Genomic DNA, 20,189 nt, shown 5'->3' with positions numbered 1-20,189 from the left:
ACAAATGCATGGGTCTTAGAACAAATTAAGGTTGAGCTTTCACTAGAAGTGAAAATGACTATATTGAAGCTGTCCTACTTTGAACATACCATGACTGATTGAAAAAGACGATAAAGCTTGGTGACGTTGAAGGCAGTAGGAAAAGAAGGCTGCACTGCAGTTGGATTAACTCCATCAAGGAAGTCATGGTCTTGTGTTTGCAATATCTAAGAAGGCAGGAGGTTGATGACCATGGATTATGGAGTGTGTGCTCTCATTCATAAGGTCACCATATGTCAAATCAGGTTGGGAGCAAATAGAAATAACAACAACAACAACAACAACAACAACAACAACATACTGTCATTGGATTACTTATTTACATTACTTTGCTTCTATTATCTCTTGACGTTTCACCCACATCTATGGCAGGCATCCCCAGAGGTTGTGTGGTATCCTCACAACTTCTGAGGATGCCTGCTGTAGATGTGGGCAAAACATCAGGAGAGAATACTTCTGGAACATGTCCATACAGCCGGAAAACATACAACAACTCAGGTTTGTTTTTGTTTTTGGTCAGAGGGGATCTTTTTTAAAGACTACACAATGTTAAAAGGGTATGAAGTAGTAAGTTGGTTTATCCTAATTCTAGGCTTTGGTGTTTACATGCTTTACAACTGTCATCAGTGGTACTAGACCAGTGGTTCCCAACCTTTGCTCCCCCAGATGTTATAGATTTCAGCTCTCACAATTCCTAACTGCTGGTAATGTGGCTAGGATTTCTGGGAGTTGAAGTCCAAAACAACTGGAGGACCAAAGGTTAGGAATGACTGCCTAGATAGTAGGGATGTGCATGTCTCATTTCATGTCCTGGCTTTCATTGGAGGCCCAAATTTGTTTTTGTAAGCCTTCTGAAATTGGACTGTAGGCGTGCTCTGGGCCGGCCTGCCTGCACAGCCCACTCACCCACACACTCTTTCCAAGGCAAGGAAGTCAATTTTGGATGCATATGAAATCTGCTTTCATGTTAAGCAGATTTTTGTGTGGGGAGGGAGCTTTCTGTTTCATGCTTCTGAAGAAACAGAAGACACAAAGAAATGGTATAAACGGTAGTAACAAATTTCATGCACATGCCTACTAGATAGACCATATTTACTAACTTACAGATTTCTTTTATTTTCAATCTTTTTTTTTTGGGGGGGGGAGCGGTGGGGAGAAGCACAAACTCACCTGCATTACATTGTTTTCCATCTTTTTCTCATAAGTGCTTATCCAGATGCCAAATCTAATGTTGCTGCCTGCAGTTTAAACTCTAAAAAGTATAAATAAACTCATTGCTCCCAGCCCGCCAAAATAAAGAGGTTGAAATACCACAGTGGGTTTTCAAAGGAGGATTTCTATTTCAACTACATTTTAGGTATCAGCAATGCTAGATGCTAAACTTTCTCCCTATGGTGTAGGTTTCAGGGGCAGAATTCTGAAGGGTTGGGGCCCTGTTTCATCATGTTAAAGTAGGCTTGGGAAATGTATGGTCCTCTAGGTGTTCTAGAAATCAACCACTATCAGCCCTAACCAACATGACCTTGGATGGAATATTACAGGCCATGGGTTGGATATTACTGGTCATTAATTTCTGGATGAAATATTTGCTTTTTTAGTACATTGTGCCAGTCTCATTATGATACCAAATTTCTATTCCTACACATTATTGGATTCTCACTTCAGAATCCCAGAATCTTGGCTGAGGCTTCTGGAAGTTGAAGTCCTGCAAAGGCCCAGGTTTAGGAACCATAGTAACAGGACATCACCAGAAGGAAAACTGTCGGAGTCACTTTACTAAAACATTTCATCTCAATTAGATTATTGTAGTGAAAGTAAAAAAAAAGAAAACACCAAGGCCAGTGAAAACTAAGCAAGGGAGAAAACTGTATTGGAAAAAATTCTCCAGTGCTGTGTAACAGAGAGGTGGTAGAATTGGAAGAGGTGAGTTTTGGTTTATTGTATTTGTGAACAACAGTCTCTAACTATTCACAGTTAGCAACAAATCAATTCAGATGCCAAGGGCTTGTCTGAATTAAATAAAAAGCCCTTGGTTTGCTGTTTTCACTGGAGGAAAAGTGGAGGGGAAAGCCTAACCTTCCTGGGCAGAATTCCAAAGACTTGAAGCAACCATTGAGAAATCTCTGCGTGAAGAGGGCTTATGCCCATGTTTGCATCTTTGAAATGATGGTGAGTGTCAATTTACATAGTGGATTAAGGGCAGGCATTTAACAAGTATTCCCGCCAAGGCACGCTGAGATCCAGTGTCAGAGTTTAATAACTGGGGATGTAAATCTTTGTAAAAAAAATACCGTTCTCACAATCAAGAATGAATAATTTTATTATTTTTCTCCATGTTGGGAGAAAAATGTTGAAAACTGCATAGTTTAACAGCTATTTTGTGCAAAAATGCACTTTTGCATGGACAAACAGTATTCTCTGTGGGGGGAAAAAAAGCATTTTTCCACACAAAATACACCTGGAACTACAAAGAGTCTCATCTCACCTAGAATTCTTCTCATCTGGTTTTAAAATATTATTTCTATCCTTACTGCTTACCTGCCACCAACAAGGTCATTATCCATGCCTTGTGTTGTCAATCTTGCTGAGGTTAAAGAGCCTGCCATCTGTCTGATATGTGATTTCACTTACGGACCCACCACCAAGATTCTACTCTTGGAAGTCAATCATACTCGGCCACGAGTGATAGCCTTTGATGGTGGTTCTCATCCTGTGGGTCCCCAGGTGTTTTGGCCTACAACTTCCAGAAATCCCATCCAGCTTACCAGCTGAGAACCACTGGCCCATGATATGTTGATCCTCTGTTGATCCTGTCCTTTCTGCTGCTACTTTGTCACATTCTCTCTTAAATAGCAAAATAAATAAAGAGCAGCATCCTTTGATTGCGTTGTTTTTCCTTTTAGGAATATAAAACAGCAGGGAGTAAGATGAGCAGGGAGGAGCTTACTGAAAATATTTTGTCCAGATGTAGTTTCACATGTGGGACTGGGACTGGTATGGATTGGGAAATTGAAATTGAATCTTTTTCTTGCCAGATGAGAGGCGATCTCCACTTCAGTAATCCTTTCACACATGGCAGTTTGAAGGTTTTTCAAGTGGCCAGTTTTTAATTGTTGTGTATCAATTCTTGCTTTCACACCCTGACTGCAGCAAGATTTCTTGTCAGGCTTTCTTCCTCCAATAGCATTGGCTCCTGCCTTCTTTCCTTCCCACATTGTCCCTGAGTATGGCCTTAACATACTCTCCAACTGTCCTGGTTTCAGCAAGAGCAGGCCTGATGAAGCCTCAGTTATCCAGTCTTTTTGACTGGTTTCCAAATATCTGCCAAAGATATACATGCAGAATCCAACTCCGGCTTATTTATTTATTTATTTATTTATTTATTTACATCATTTATATTCCGCCCTTCTCACCTCGAAGGGGACTCAGGGCGGATCACATTACACATATTAGGCAAACATTCAATGCCTTTTAACACAGGACAAAGACGAACAAACATAGCTCCGAGCGGGCCTCGAACTTATGACCTCCTGGTCAGTGACTCATTGCTCTCCCATCTGCGCCACAGCCCCGGGCTTATGACTTTTAAAGCTATAAATGACTTTTGGTCCAGGCTATTTAAAAAACTATATGTTCTTATATGAGCCTGCAAATGTCCTAAGGTCTCCAGAGAAAGGTTTTCTGCTAGTCCCAAGACTATCCCAGACATGCCTGGTGTGGAATTCTCTTTCTTGGGTGGTCCATTTGTTATCCTTCCTGTTGTCTTTTAATAGTCTTTCAATATATTGTGGACTTTAATGGAGGATGGAGTATTTTATATTGCTATGTTTTAAGTGTCTTTTACATCTCTTTTAACTTGTGTTTTTAAAATAGGAATTTATTTTAATTGTGCTTTTTGTATTATGCTTTACAAACACTGTATATTGGGGGACATAAATTCCATAAATAAAGATCCCAGTATTTCTCTCCTATCTTCCACGTTTCACCCTTTTCAGCTTACTTCAGTGGCTGCAAACTGAGTCCGAACTGCACTAGCAGTTCCCACTCAGTTATTTTAGCAGAGGGAAAAGGAGGAGATAGGGATGTAATCTTGTCCTTTCCTGTAAGTTCTGGCCAAAGTATACCTCTGTAGCCTCTCCTAGCTTGTGTGTTTTGGCAAATTAAAACATTTTGCCATTTTGACAATGCGCTGATGTTATTTCGCCATATGGATCCTGGTTTTTGTTTGTAAAAAGTTGGCATTAATCCTTCACCTACCTGTTCAGGTTTCACCATGGTAACCTCCTTTTTTCCTCAAATTGGTACAAAGCAATGCACAATACCTGTCCCTGGATCATTTTACAAAAGCAGCTTCACCTTGAGTCTTTTTGTGGAAAGTCACATTTGGAGCAATAGGAGGCCAGACATAATGATTGCTTGTGGGTGTATTAGAAGCAATGTGCAAACGCTTCTAAAAATGTCTTCTTGCTAACCAATTCTACCATTTCTCCAGGATTCCTATTGTTCTAATATAGAGTTCCCCCCTTCCTCCAATTTTTATTAAAATAGTCTTTGTATATTAACACATATACACATATATTTCATATACATGGTGTCTGACTATATCAAATAGGAAATAAAAATAATTCTTACTTTTCTTCTCCAAAATAAGACTTATCAAAGGACAAGAGACTCATTTACATGCCTACTGCAAAACAGGAAAAACCAACTGTCATTATTTGGGAAGCAAACATTGTTCTCTGTCTCAGAGCAGCACGGTGATGGCATTCTACCTCCCACATGTGGAATTGTATGCTTTCACAGACATTTTTTCAATTGATGGAAAATTACCAAGGTTAATTGCATACATTCATGGCAGCCAAATAATATAATTTCTAAGAAATTACAAGGAATTAGAGGAAGCGATGTATAACCTAAAAGCATGTCATCTAGAAAAATGCAATGCAAATTGCAAAGTGTTCTGGGTAACTGCATATTAATTAGAAGACCATTCCACCTTGTACTAAACATGGCAGTCACCTTTTGAAAGGGAAGAACAAGAGAAAAAATTGCTTTAAAGGAGAAGGTGTTTGCTTTCCTTTTATGTATGGCTGAATCTATTTCATTTTCTCTTAACTATTTTCTTTGGGTACTATTTGATCCCATCCGAATTCTGCATCAGGTTGCCAATATTTTTTAAAGTCCATATAGAATTCATATGCAAACAAACAATAAATCACATTCTGAAAGACATTTCTTGTGGCATACAAGTCTTGCCAACACGTGCTTTTTATATACAAACATTTCCCCAATATATACATTTTCATGCAATATGGAATAATATTGGTTTATGCTGGGAACAGGTCATATGGATTTGGCCAGTGTCAATGGGGATGAAATTTATGCCAGATTAATCTGCATCATTCAGAGAGTCTGCAGCAAATAGGTTTACATGTACTGAAAGGTCCTGTTGATGTAGAAAATTTGAAAAACATTTTGAGTCCTCATGTTAATAAGATCTGTATTCATATACAAGGATACCATAGTTATTGAAGTAAATGTGTTCTTGGACATTACTTGTTTAATGAAGGCTTTAGAACCACTGGTAGAAATAAAATGAAAAGAATAGGATAGGTTGCTATATCAAAAAAGAAAAGAAAAAACAATTAGCATTACGCCCAAAGGAAATGAAACAACCTGATCAGATAAGTCTTGCATACCAAAACAGAAACATTTTGAATATTCTAGAGACCACTTGAAAGCTCCCCCAGCACCACACTTTTCAATAATATCCACATGATTTCCATTTGAGTGGAGGCATTTATAAATCCATGTTTTTTCAATATACAGTAGAGTCTCGCTTATCCAACATAAACAGGCCGCCAGAACTTTGGATAAGCAAAAATGTCGGATAATACGGAGGGATTAAGGAAAAGCCTATTAAACCCGAGCAAAGGGGCCGGGCTGTGGTGCAGGCTGGTAAACAGCTGCTGCAATAAATCACTCTGACCATGAGGTCATGAGTTTGAGGCCAGCCCGTGGCGGGGTGAACACCCGTCAATTAAAAATAAAATATAGCCCCTGCTCATTGCTGACCTAGCAACCTGAAAGATAGTTGCATCTATCAAGTAGGAAATAAGGTACCACTTATAAAAGTGGGGAGGCAAGTTTAACTAATTTACAATGTTGGAATGAGGAAGTGAGGAAGTGCCATCAGAGATGAAGCAGCTCCTCCCCCCTGTGGCCAGAATCGAACATCCCCTCAGAAGAAGGTTAAATTGCCTCTGCGTCTGTCTGTCTGTTGTTTCTGTCTTGGTTCAATGTGTTTATGGGCATTGAATGTTTGCCCTATATGTACATAATGTGATCCACCCTGAGTCCCCTTCGGAGTGAGAAGGGTGGAATATAAATACTGTAAATAAATAAATAAATAAATAAAGGCAGGAGTGAGGGAGTGGAGGTTATTGATATCACTCCCAGACGCCTATCGCACATGACTCCCCCTTCCTTGCCTCCCGCCTTAGTGCCCACTCTCTTTCTTTCTTTCTTTCTTTCTTTCTTTCTTTCTTTCTTTCTTTCTTTCTTTCTTTCTTTCCTTCGCTCTTCCATAAAGCAAATATTTCCACTGCTAGAGAGAGGGAGAGGGAGTCGGGGCAGGGCTGCAGGGAGGGGGGTGAGGAGAGGATGGGCGCCGAAGTCAAGAGTGTCCGAGAGCGAGGCTCCCCCTTTACCCGTGTGGAGGCCACTTCCCCGAAGCCTTGCCTGGACTGAATGAGAAGCCCCAGGGAGGAAAGAGACAGCAAGGAGGGAAGCAGAGTTTGGAGCAGGAGCCAGAGAAGGAAGGAAGGAAGGAAGGAAGGAAGGAAGGAAGGAAGGAAGGAAGGAAGGAAGGAAGGCCTCATTGCAATTCTCTGAGGAAGAGGAAGAGCCTTGTTTTTTTTTCTTCCAAGCCAGAAGCAGCCAAGGCGTGTCAGATAATACAGAATGTTGGATAAGCAAAGGTTGGAGGCCCTGCTCTTGGTCCCGCCCGCTTCTCAGGCACGGTTGGCGGGAACAAGAGACAGGGCCTTCTCGGTGGTGGCCCCTCAGCTATGGAACTCCCTCCCCAGGGAGATTAGATCAGCCCCCTCCCTCCTGATCTTGGTTTGTCGACCAAGCCTTTGAAAACCCAGTGCAGCAGTAGACATAAAAGACATGGAATCTGATCAGTGGAACGGCTCAGACTTTGCTCTTGGATCACATGATGTTAATGGTTTTAATTGTGTTTTTATTGTAATTTAATGTGTATTTTAAAATGACTTTTTGTAATTCTTTGTAATTGTTTTAAATGGCATTGAATTATTGCCATGTTGTTAAGCCACCCTGAGTCCCCTCTGGGGTGAGAAGGCCGAGGTAAAAGTATAGTAAGTAAGTAAATAAATAAATAAATAAATAAATAAAATAGCTGAAAAGGATGGTTAATTGGCTTTCCCATTTTTTTCTTTTGTTCTTCAAACATCCCCAACAAGTGATTCTGGATACAGATCTTTAGCTTGCCTCCTACAAGTAAACATACACAGCTACAGTAGGATCTCCTAGATTAGAATCCTGTTCTTTCCCACATCAGGTTTATTTCATTGTTTACTGCAGACACACTGCTAGAACCTAACATTGTGTTGTTCCACTGTCCATCATCTTTCCAATGCAAATGTTGCAAAAACATTTCCAACTGAATACAAGGTAATACAAATGGGTTAGTGTGGGTCTGCAGTAAAACAGCTTTGTAAAACATGCTTTTTTGTCACAGCCTTTTAAATTGAGGTATGCCTGTAATTACATTTCCTTGCAATGAACAAAAAGACCTAGAGCCCACTGCCTTTGTAATGAGAAATGTACAGTACTAGTACATACTATTAAATTATGTCATTATGATTCCACTTTAAGTGTTATGGTTGCATCCTATCGAATAATCAGATCTGCCATTTAGGGAATAATATTTAGAATACTCTACCAGAGAGCTCTAGTATCTCACCAAATTACAAATCTCAAGATTCTATATAATATTACATAGGCGTTTAAAATGAAGTCATGGAGCTATGATTGAGTACTGTGAAAGGACCTACAGTCAAGTAATTACAAATAATTATTCACAATTCCAGTTTTACCCATGATGTTCCTTTCAATCAGATTCTTGGAGATTGCTCACAACCTAAGTATTCAATAGCAAAGGTGGGTAGTGGATCCAACACTACACACCTTGAATCTCCTGTTTTTCCATTCCAGCTGCTCCAAACTGGATGGGAGGTCTTCCATTGTTCTCCCACTTCCCTTTAGAGCAGAGGTTCTCAACCTGTGGGTGCCCAAGCATTTTGGCCTTCAACTCCCAGAAATCCTAACAGCCGGTAAATTGTCTGGGATTTCTGGGAGTTGTAGGCCAGAACACCTGGAGACCCACAGGTTGAGAGCCACTGCTTTAGAGATTATGGTACCTAAATTGCTCTCACTCAGTTCAAAGCAGCTGCACAAGGAGTGGTTGTAAAATCAAAAATGGATTTCCCAACCTGCAGCAGCTGATCTACTAGTCATTTCTGTCAAATACTTATGACAGCAAATTATATGTCAAAATATTATTGATGCTATAAAACCCTATGGGAGTGTGGAAAGCAAAAAACAACACATTAATGTTGAGAATGGTGTGGGATGCCTCTTTCCCGCAAAACTCTTACACGTTAATACTTCTGCATACAAGTTTTTTCAAAGATTAAAGCTACATCCTTTCAGAATTTTATTCAACTGTGATAGTATAGGGCAGGAAGAGGAATGAAGTAGCCCTCAAAATGTTACTGGACAGTTCAATTGTATTGAAGGGCTTCATGTTCCTCAAGTCCTGATTTAGGGCTTATACAAATATGGCAAGGCCTGTTTTAGAAGGTAAACATTATAGCATTGGTTCTATATGAGAATATTTCACAAGGGCACACAATGGTAGTTCTCTGTGCTTTTTGAACTAGTCTCTTCATTAAATCTGAGCTCCTTGGTTTTTGTGCTTCTTCATGCACTAAATCCTTTCCAGTCTCAGGGTAGCTTACTTAAAATGAGAAGAAGCCAACTTGCTTTCTACTTCTTTCCATTTCTCATCCACTTTGACCTTTGCTTGCTACTACACCATTCCACCTCACAGATTGATTTCCTTCTCTTCTTCTTTTCTCTCAGGTCTGTCACAGGCTTGGACAAGGAGCCTGACCTTGTACACATGGAGGCTCGGAGGACAGATGGACGTGAGTGTCTCAGCACTAAGCCTATAAAGTCAGAGAAGAAAAGATTGAAGTTCATTTGGCTTGTTTTGGTTTCTTGATTTGCATTTTAATTGAGAGGGGAAATGTAGGTCACCAGGCTCAATTCACTGAGTGCTCATATCCCAGACTCCAAGGGGAGTCAATAGTAGAAGTTTCATTTATAGTGAAGAAAAAGACCCTATCTCAATCAGGAACTAGTCAGCCAGGACAGAAAACCTATGTTTTGGGTAATTGCAAGTCTGTGTTTGCTTCCATATATAAGGAGCCAAATCTCATGCTTCCCAGATTCCTACTGTGATCTGTCCCATACACCTTCCCTCTAAAGATACTCATCTAGGCTAATGCTTGCTCGGGATTCAGATGTAACCAACTTAAAGACATCCGAGGCAGGTTTTGAAAGACAATGTTGCACCAATAAATCTCCCTCCCTTTCATTTCTTCTACTATAATGGCAAAGGAAAGGCATATTTAGATAAAGATCTTTCAGTAATTTTTAAAACAGTGGTTGTTAACCTGGGGTCTCCAGATGTTTTTGGCCTTCAACTCCCAGAAATCCTAACGACTGGTAAACTAGCTGGGATTTCTGGGAGTTGTAGGGCAGAAATATGTGGAGACTCCAGGTTGAGAACTACTGTTTTAGTTCTCATGCCTTATCTGGAATAATTTACTTCCTGCCCTAAATGGCTAATCCTGTATGTCATATGAACATACTGGCGTCATTTTTTAAAATAAGAAAAACACCTTCAAATAATTCTTTTTTTGTGTGTGTTTGCCATATTCTAAAATATTTATTATTATCCTGGTAAAATGTAATCTGGGTAATGTACTTTAACCTCTCCTTTAACTACAGACCAACTTGTTCTGACACAATACTCAGTATACTCCCCCAGCCTCTCTGAAACACTTCCAGACCTTTACTATATTTATTCCCCCATTTATTTTGCAACCTGTCTCTGTCGTCCCATTTCCATATACTCTCATAAGGAGGTGACTGAATCTGTGGCTATTGAGGCTGTGGGATTTCCAGTCTCCTCCCCACCACATGTTCTGGCCCTAGTGGTCATCCCTCCTTGTATGTAGCAGGGAGCAAGCCATTCTCATGCCTTTCTCACAGTGTGGAGCTCAAGATAGTGACATTGGCAGCATTACTTCCCACTTGAGACAATAAAGGTTAGCAAAATCTGCTGTATTCTCTGCTGAAAATTGATTCTAGTAGTATTCTCAAATACTCCCTGAAGAGGTTGAGGTAAGTGAATGGAATTCTTGAAGGGCTAGATTCATTTTCTGAACAAGCAATAGCCTGCTTATCCATCTTAAGTGGAAATCCCTGCTTAAACACTGATAGCTACCGCAAATGTCATGTGTAGTTAGCTTAGGAAATGGTACGGTATTTACCACTTCACAAATTTAGGGAAATCCTTGTTATATTACCAGGAACGTAGGGCATAACTGTCTATGGAAATTTTTAATATTACACTGATAGTGATCAATTAACTTGGACTTTTTCTTCCAAAGGAAGGAAAATGCATAAACTTATAGAAGTGTTTATTAATTTTAGTATTGCTGTAGGCTCTAACTGTATTCTAGTTAAGTGTGACAGTGCTACATGATTCTCATTATCTCTTTAAAAACTTCCCCCTACTTGTTGTTGAGACTGGATAGAATCGAAACAAATCTGGCCTGCCCAAAGCTTGCCCTAGGTAATTTTCAAGTGTAGGTGAACAGAATTTTGGCACCCCCCCCCCCCCAACCAATCATTGAAAAATAAAAGCGTTGGATAAGCAAAAATGTTGGATAATAAGGAGGAATTAAGGAAAAGCCTATTAAACATCAAATTACAATAAGATTTTACAAATTAAGCACCAAAACATCATGTTTTACAACAAATCAACAGAAAAAGCAGTTCAATACATGGTAATGTTATGTAGGAATTACTATATTTGCGAATTTAGCACCAAACATTGAACAGGCATATAGGGCAGTGTGCACTTAGATAACCCAGTTCAAAGCAGATATTGTGGGTTATTTTGCCTTGATATTCTGGGTTAAATGGCTGGGTGGAAGAGACTTGAGGGTCCTTCCACACAGCCATATAACCCAGAATATCAAGGCAGATAATTAAAAGGCTACCTAAAGGGAATCTGGCCCCCGGTATTAAAAAAAAAACCCCTCTAAAATCAGGACAATAAATACAGAACAATACTCTGAAAACAGGGGAAATCCAGACAGTAAACAATCAGGGCCAGCTAACACCTCAGAACCAAGGATGCCCCCAGGGAGGAAGCAGCCAGGCTTTGAATCTGCAAGGCCATTAAATGCTAATCAAGCTGGCCCATTGCAACATTCACACTAGCCTCAAACAGACAAGAGCTCTTTCTCCCACCCTGGACTTTCCACAGATATATAAACCTCACTTACCTAGCTTCTAACGGACCTCAGAACTTCTGAGGATGCCTGCCATAGATGTGGGCTAAACATCAGGAGAGAATGCTTCTGGAACATGGGCATACAGCCCAAAAAACCCATAGCTACCCAGTAAAGTCAGTGCACCTGAATTCTGGGAGTTGAGGTCAGAATGTGTCTGGAGGACCAAAGAGAGGGAACTTCAGAGGCCACGCCCCCGTACTCCTCGTAGCCAAAAGCAGAGCACCGGGGAAAGGGGCGGGATCTTCTTTGCGGCCCAACTACCAGGCTCTACTTCCTCCCGAAGCCTGGCTGGGAGTTGGAGGCAGCCTCCTCTTCCGGTGCTACTTCCGCCATGGCATGCTGCTGAGACCAGGTCCAGGCAGCCCAGAGACCTTGTCGGAAGCGGCGGCGTGCACACTCGCCAGCCTCCCACCAGGTGAAGTGGCTGGCAAGCGTGCGCGCCGCCGCTTCCAGCTAGGTCTCTGGGCTGGGAGTTGGAGGTGGCCACCTCTTCCGGCGCTACTTCTGTTAAAACTGCAGTCCTCATCGCCATGTCTGCATGATGAATAGCATATCAGACAAACATTTCGTGGATAAAAACTAGGGGTGGATCTACTCTGTAGAATTAATGAAGTTTGATACCACTTTAATTCCATGATTCAATGCTGTAGAAACATGAGAATTGTAGTTTCACAAGGTCTTTAGCCTTCTCTGCTAAAGAGTGCTGATGCTTCACCAAACTGCCATATCCATGATTCCATAGCACTGAGCCATGGCAGTTAAAGTGGTGTTAAACTGCATTAATTCTACGGTGTAGGTGCACCTTGGGACATGTAGACAAACAATATCAGAGTGTGGTCAAGGTGCACACTGTTTTGCAACCTAGGAGAGGCTGCAGCAGTTTTCTCTTGCCTGAATCTACTGAAAATAGTAAGATTCCATCTCCTCTCTCTGCCACAGGCTGAATTAACTGAATGGAAACAACCTTTGCCCTTTGGACTCCATTTATGTTGTTTCAGCTCATTAGTTAGATTTTAGTTGGCTAATATCTTTTTGTGCACTCCTCCTTTGCTATTTAAAAAACTCCCTCAGGAAAGAGAATCTTTTCACATTTGCAGTAAGTGTAGTCATTATATTAGATACCACTTTTATTCCTTCCTTTTTGTAAAAAATATACATGTGAACCTATATTTTGTCAAACTTGTGGCATGAAAATGAACCAAGATTGAATTCATGGCTGTATCTAAATTCATGAACTGCTCTAGTTTTTTCGCCTTATATTTTGTCAGCAAATGTCAGCAAAAAGCAAACAAACACACAAATACCTTGTCTATATTTTCTTGTTTTGAAAGAAGGGGAAGAGTGCACACAGTCCAATCTGCCCAGCTGGACACCCTTATGTTTTGTGTCTCCAAGGTAGCAGATAGTAAGAAGAACTCCTGCTGGTACTGAGCACCTTTGCACACCTTAGCACAGGGAAAATTGTGTGGTTGTGCTGTCCCACATGGACAGCAGACAGATTCACATTGGAGCTGATCTGCTGTCCACTTTGCTCAAAGTGTGAGGTTGCTGCAGAGTTTGATGAAACCTTGAACTACTGTTCAACTTTGCTTAGTGTAAAGTTAGACTAGCTCAGGGTGGTTTATCTTGCATTAAGAGCTGGAAGTCCATGGACTCATCCGGACATTCAGGAATGATTTCTGATCCACTTTAGGTTTTAGGGCTGGTGTTGACAAGTCTTCAGTTCCCTTGTGGAATTAGGAGTTTGCTATCATTTGATGTTGTTATAAAGAATATATCTAATTAAACCAGTATTATATCTAGTCCAATCACTTTAGTTTACATTCTAAGGCTTTTATCCTGAATGTTTATGTTGTTGCTGGACTTATCATTCTATAAATTGTTGAAGGTAATGGTTAGTTACAGGGGTCTAGAGAGGTCCGTGATGAGACCAAATGGCTAAACTGGAACCATACCACAGGCCACATTAAGTCTATGAGTCACACAATGCCCAGGCCAGCTCTGTGATTCCATGATTCTTTGGTTGCTTTGCCAAGAGAGCTCATTGAGGGCTTATCCCAAGAATGTCTAGATAACTCCCATATTTTGTCACAATTGGCAGTGCTGACTGATTGCCATGACTTGGATTCAGACAACTGATGGGCTGCATGATTCTCATTCCTGCTGTAAGGAATCTCCCCTGGGCTTGAAGATTTGTGAAAAATCAAGGAACTCTCTGTCTATAGTTTCTTAGGTAAAACTATAGAAATTACCTCAATTTGGAGCTAAGGCATTTAGATTTCTGCTGGATAAGAATTCTAATGTTTATTAGCCATGTAGGCAAGGGTTCCTGCGCCCTTGAAGCTTTAGAGTCCTAAGCCATGCTTGTATCATTAATTGGAAAATATATTGCAAGTGATGCTGCTTCCAATGAAGTGTCGTTTGGAAACAGTTATCATGTGAACTGTTTTGATCCAAAGTGTCCTCCTGCAGCTTAACAGTAATGTTTGTGGATTTGAAAAAGTTTGGTACTTGCTGGTCGTCCATTGGGCCGCTTGATAGGCCAGGAAAAATATAGATAGCTGTCCAGGGGGTGGAGCCAGCTTATCTTCTCCATGGTCTTTCACTCTCCCTTCCTTACAGTTTCATGTCTAGTCAGTCACAAGTTTGGTCACCGACAGTTGACATGGATCTGGGAAATGGAGCCAGTACAAACAGATACTGGCAAGTATAGGGTTTCAAAACCCTGGCCTGGAATGTGGTTCAGACTGGTCCAGATCAGATGTTGGGGAAGAGATATACCATACCTGAAACTTCAGGGCTTGAGACAGATCAGGGTGGGGCAGCACAGCAGTTTTTTTCAGGTAGCAATGGAAGACCAGGCTGGATGGGATAGATCTATAAGCATGGAGGGTGCCAACCCTGGGGAGCTGTAACCAAATAAAGTTGTGGCCTTTTTAACACCCAAAATCATTGTGTTTTCTGATTCTTTGGTATATGCAGGCAGGATCAACATCCATGTTGGCTGGGAATGAAATCTAAATGTCTGACATGGGATAGGCTTAATAAGTTAAATCTGGAACTGTGTTGACAAACACCATGAACAGAAGTTGCAAGAAGTAGGCAATAAGGGACATGAAATGAGGTACATAGCTGATAAAAATCTAGGAGAAGAAAGGGGGAGGGAATCCAGGGGGATTAAACCCAAAGGGGTTTCACACTCTAAAGTGATAGCACCATGCTTTCACTTTCAACTGCCTGGTGGCATCATATGAATGTTGTTTTTTCAGTTTAGGGAGTGTTTAACTCAGAGAACTCTAGTGCCTCATCAAACTAAAATATCTATTATACCATGGAACTGTTAAAGTAGAATTGCAGTACTATAATTGTGTGGTGTGAAAGGTCCTTCGTTTCCCTGAGCAGTGCTTGCAAGTCAGCAGGCAGCATTTCTAGCTGTGAACACAGGTTTCTGGACTCACAGTTGGACAGTACAAAAGATGAGGCACCATCCCTGTTCTGACAAATTGTTTTCCTTAACTTACAAAAAAACCCTATTTGCTAATATTTTTCATATACTGTTTCTGTTCACATTTATAGGTGCCCATTATATAACCTGTAGGATTCAAGAATGTTCAGAAACAACCAGAAATGGACCTTTTTTGCACTATATTGATGTTAGCTCACTTGTCGTCCAGGATGAATATATTTTCATTCAGGTATGTTGATAGCAATGTTTAATAGTGACATGTAGTCCTCGCTTGGCATATTTGCATCATATTTGCACCAATCTGAAAGCAATACATAAATCAGAGAGCTGTTTGCAGATGAGACAGAAGTTTACTAGTATGAAACAATTTAAAATTATTGTCAATCTATTTAAAGTTCAAAATTTGGTCTATTCATATCTCTGACAAAACAATACCAAACATATTTCACCCGTGATAATCACAATAGCCTTGAAATGTGTATCTAAAATATATCAATCCCATGAGGGAGGGGATAGGAAGCCCTCTGATCCTTGGGAGAGGGCAAATGTAGCCCCAAGGCTACTAAACATTGTTTACTCTTGTGTACTGATATTTTGGTATATTAATTGATATTGAGGCTTTAGCAACAAAATAGATTACTGTTTTGGTAGTATATTTTTAGCACAGCCAGCCCTTCACATTCACTGCAGTTAAGGGACACAGAACATGCACAAAAGTGAAAAACCTTGGCCTGAGGGAACACCCCTCTATGAATGTTTAGGTTTTCCCATATGACTTTATGGTCAGGCTCCATTAGAAGCTGATCATAGAAGCAAACTGAAGGGTCTGGTAACTCTTAGACAGGTGTTTTCTCTAGAATGTTTAGGTCCTCCAGTGTGAATATGACCATAAAGTCACAGTGGAGGATTTAGAGATTCCTAGAGAGAATATTTTAATCAAATCAGTGAATAATCAAATACACAAATCTGCAAATATGAAGGGCTAACTGTATATATTTTTGCAATAGACATGTAATATATTAGTAGTATATAAGCCTTAGGTTTCCAGTAGAGCAGTGTTTCTCAGACTCTGCTTCTCCAGGTGTTTTGGACTTCATCTCCCAGAAATCGCAGCCACTTTATCAACTGTTAGGAATTGTGGGAGCTGAAGTCGAAAACATCTCGAGGAGCAGAATTTGAGAAACACTGCACTAGAGTTTGATTCCAGGTCCCTCTGTGCAAATTCTAAATCTGTGAATATTCAAGTCACATTGTCTACAATGGTGTAGTAAAATGGTGTCCCTTGCATAAAATGGCAAATGCATACTCTGAGAATGCATCCCCCATGGATATGTGGGTCATAGTGCATTGCAATATCTGAATGACTTCATTATTTGTATTGGTCTTGGGGATGGACATCATTGAGGACTTTTAGTCCACATATACACCTGTCCTCACCACAATTTAGTCTTTGGGGGAAAGGGTTTTAGTACTACAGGTACTATAAACTTCCAGTAAATATTAATATAAGCATTGTATATTGATTACATTCGTTATCTATTTTGAGCTTTTTTAAACTTCTAGAGAGAACAATCTAAGGAAATGGAGTTATTAATTTGACTGGCACTTTAGAAATGCAGCTTGTTGTGTGCCTTTATTCAATTAAGAATATAGGGCTTGATCCCTTTTTATATTCATTCCTTCGTTGCTACAATTTTTGATTATTTCTATATAACTAATAACTTTTTGTCATCATTTTTGTGTGCATCTGTTATCCTATCTCAGAAAAGATTAAGAAAATAAATTGTACTACAAATTACCACATTTTGTAAAGGAGGTGAATCTGTTTGCTTGTATATGTATGCACGAGCATCAAGAGTGCAGGGTAGATGGGAACCTGACTGAGAGTCAATGGAGTAGAAAGAAGTAGGACAGAACAATAAAAAACCAAGGAGCTGGAGAAATAGCATGTGGTGGAAGTAATGAGTTAAAGAGTTAGATGTGAAAGCAAAGCGGATCTGTTGCTTGAAAACTGAGAATGCTGTGACAGCAGGTGAAGTATAGCTGGGAGGGAGTCACTTCTCTTATTTGAAGTAGATATTGTTTCTACAGAAGAATTTGATTTTCCGTCTTGAAAGCTGCTGATGTTACAGCATGCATGTGAGTGAGAAAGTATGAGCACTCTACTTTTGGAATAACAGACATACTTTCTATGTTGAGTATAGAAATTGTAACCACCCTGGAACTGATATGTTTCATAACGGGACAGATGCATATGCACCATAATTGTTGTCTCCCCATTACTTCTGTTGTTATTTTATCTACATCCATGCCCTGATTTACACATTACATTTCTTAGAAAATGCCAAACCTATGTTACAAGTGAATGATATTAGTTGGTCGAATTAAAAACAGGGCTTCCCCCTTTCAGCTATGGGGCTCATGCATGTTTAAAAAGAGCTTCTAGGTATTTCAATCTGAAACCAACCAAAGAATGTCAGTCTGTTTACACTACTGATGAAATGTTCCTTGTAGGGTGATCAGTCATCTGCCTTCAGTTGGCATCTACTGGAAACAGAACACTTGGGACTGGAATTAATTGTTGCTAATTTATCTGGGTTTTTAAAAATCAACACAGCAAATGAGGTGCCTGATGTATTTTCCTCTGCTATTCATTTCAAATTAAAGGGAAATGTCAATTTTTCATAGTTCCTATTTTGAATGTCTGAAAAAAGAAAATGAAGCTTTAAGAGTACATGGAGCTCTCAAAAGCTATAGCAGATGGAATCATCTGCGATAGAGAAGCTCACTGGAGCAAACTTTCCAACAGGGAAAAAATCTTCTGCATCTATATTTTTTGTCCTCATAGCTGTCCACACTGCTGAATTGTAGGGGAATTATCCCTAACATAGCAGGGGCCAGTAGCATGTTTGTGCTCATTGCCTACAAACATTGCTCCCCACCCCGAAACTTGCCACAATAGCCAATAGCTTGTGGAATGACACTATAGTCCATAGACCAACATTGTAAAATTGGTCTGGAGTACCACAAATCACAAATCATTGTGTCTTTTTATCTATATACAAGGTGCAGTCTAAAGTAAAAACTCAAATATTGTCATAAGAACATGCTTGTATACATGGATAATTCACGATATGTTGACTACTTCAGCTCCCTGAAACAAAGCAGTCTACTCCATCTTGACATTCTCATAAGTGTGTCGTCTTCATCTTGGAAAGAAGTGACGAGTGGAGTGCCGCAGGGTTCCGTCCTGGGCCCGGTTCTGTTCAATATCTTTATTAACGACTTAGACGAAGGGTTAGAAGGCACAATCATCAAGTTTGCAGATGACACCAAAATGGGAGGGATAGCTAACACTCCAGAAGATAGGAGCAGAATTCAAAACGATCTTGACAAACTAGAGAAATGGGCTGAAACTAACAAAATGAAGTTCAACAGGGACAAATGCAAGATACTTCACTTCGGCAGAAAAAATGGAATGCAAAGATACAGAATGGGGGACGCCCGGCTAGACAGCAGTACATGTGAAAAAGATCTTGGACTCCTCATCGACAACAAGTTAAACATGAGCCAACAATGTCATGCGGCTGCTAAAAAAGCCAACAGGATTCTGGCCTGCATAAATAGGGGTATAGCATCTAGATCCAGGGAAGTCATGCTACCCCTCTATTCTGCCTTGGTCAGACCAGGAATACTGTGTCCAATTCTGGGCAACGCAATTGAAGGGAGATGTTGACAAGCTGGAAAGCGTCCAGAGGAGGGCAACTAAAATGATCAAGGGTCTGGAAAACAAGCCCTATGAGGAGTGGCTTAAAGAACTAGGCATGTTTAGCCTGCAGAAGAGAAGGCTGAGAGGAGACATGATAGCCATGTACATATACGTGAAGTCATAGGGAGGAGGGAGCAAGCTTGTTTTCTGCTGCCCTGGAAACTAGGATGTGGAACAATGGCTTCAAACTACAGGAAAGGAGATTCCGCCTGAACATCAGGAAGAACTTCCTCACTGTGAGGGCTGTTCGGCAGTGGAACTCTCTCCCCCGGACTGTGGTGGAGGCTCCTTCTTTGGAGGCTTTTGAGCAGAGGCTGGATGGCCATATGTCGGGGGTGCCTTGAGTGCAATTTCCTGCTTCTTAGCAGGGGGTTGGACTGGATGGCCCATGAGGTCTCTTCCAACTCTACTATTCTATGATTCTATGATTCTATATTTTTGCACACAATTGTTGGGTTTTGCAGTTTTTGCATAAAGCAGTATTTTTGTGCAAGTGATTTTTTCTGCTTGGAAATCCCAATATGTTTGTTTGTGTGTGTGTGGGGTGGGGGTGCAGTAGTTCAAGTAGTATTTCAAGTGTCTGCTACACTTTTTTGGGTCAAGAATTTCCAAATATCCAGTCTAAGTAACAGTCAAAATTCTAGGAGTGTGTCAAGTTAAATTGATGGGTGCATGGGGTTTTACAAGTACCTATTGCAGTTTCAGAATATTTTCTAAACAACTCCAAACCACCCAGAAAACACCTAATATTATTTGATTTTGGAAGCTAAATAAGATTGAATATTTATAAAATTTAAAGACCACCAGGGAATATTAGGGATATGCCAGTAGAGCAAGTTAAGAATCCAGACAGAAGATCAACAGTCAGAATTGACAGCAGTGTTCTAGATTGACAAATATTTTTTTCTCCAGATAAGGTGTCTTCATATGTTCTTATGGAGGGGAGAAGTTGAAAACATGGGAGTGTTAAGGTAAATGACCACTCATGGACCTTTTAAATACAGCAAAAGGTAGCATGTTCTTCTTCAGAAAGGCCCTAGTGTTTGTTTGTTTTTTTTAAAAAAAAAACCAGAGGCGTTGGCATAATTACATTGAAATCCTATGCATGTTTAATTAGAGGTAAGTCACATAGTGTTCAGTAAGGTTTAGTCCCAGGATATTGTACAGAAAATTAAAACCTCAGTTGGAGGTAGTGACATTGTCAATATTTGGAGTTATTTCAGTTAGAATATGC

The 20,189-nt window shown here is 40.2% G+C and overlaps 1 protein-coding gene and 1 long non-coding RNA gene across 2 annotated transcripts in view; one reads left to right on the top strand and one right to left on the bottom strand.

Annotated features, from left to right (window-relative positions):
• Positions 1-20,189, top strand: part of sorcs3 (sortilin related VPS10 domain containing receptor 3) — a 665,522-nt gene that overhangs the window by 459,142 nt on the left and 186,191 nt on the right. Inside the window, exons 6-7 of the mRNA XM_062976280.1 lie at positions 9,211-9,275; positions 15,297-15,415. Of these exons, the coding sequence (XP_062832350.1) occupies positions 9,211-9,275; positions 15,297-15,415 (184 nt within the window). The remainder of the gene's footprint in view (positions 1-9,210; positions 9,276-15,296; positions 15,416-20,189) is intronic.
• On the bottom strand, positions 8,766-12,185 carry LOC134297779 (uncharacterized). The gene is made up of 2 exons (XR_010004649.1): positions 11,712-12,185; positions 8,766-9,296 (listed from the first exon to the last, which is right to left on the bottom strand). It is a non-coding gene; the product is annotated as an uncharacterized LOC134297779 (long non-coding RNA).

Source organism: Anolis carolinensis, chromosome 3 (genome assembly GCF_035594765.1).
Source record: "Anolis carolinensis isolate JA03-04 chromosome 3, rAnoCar3.1.pri, whole genome shotgun sequence".
NCBI classification, from domain to species: domain Eukaryota; kingdom Metazoa; phylum Chordata; class Lepidosauria; order Squamata; family Dactyloidae; genus Anolis; species Anolis carolinensis.
Note: the sequence above shows the minus strand (reverse complement) of the source record. Positions and strands in the feature narration are given on the sequence as shown.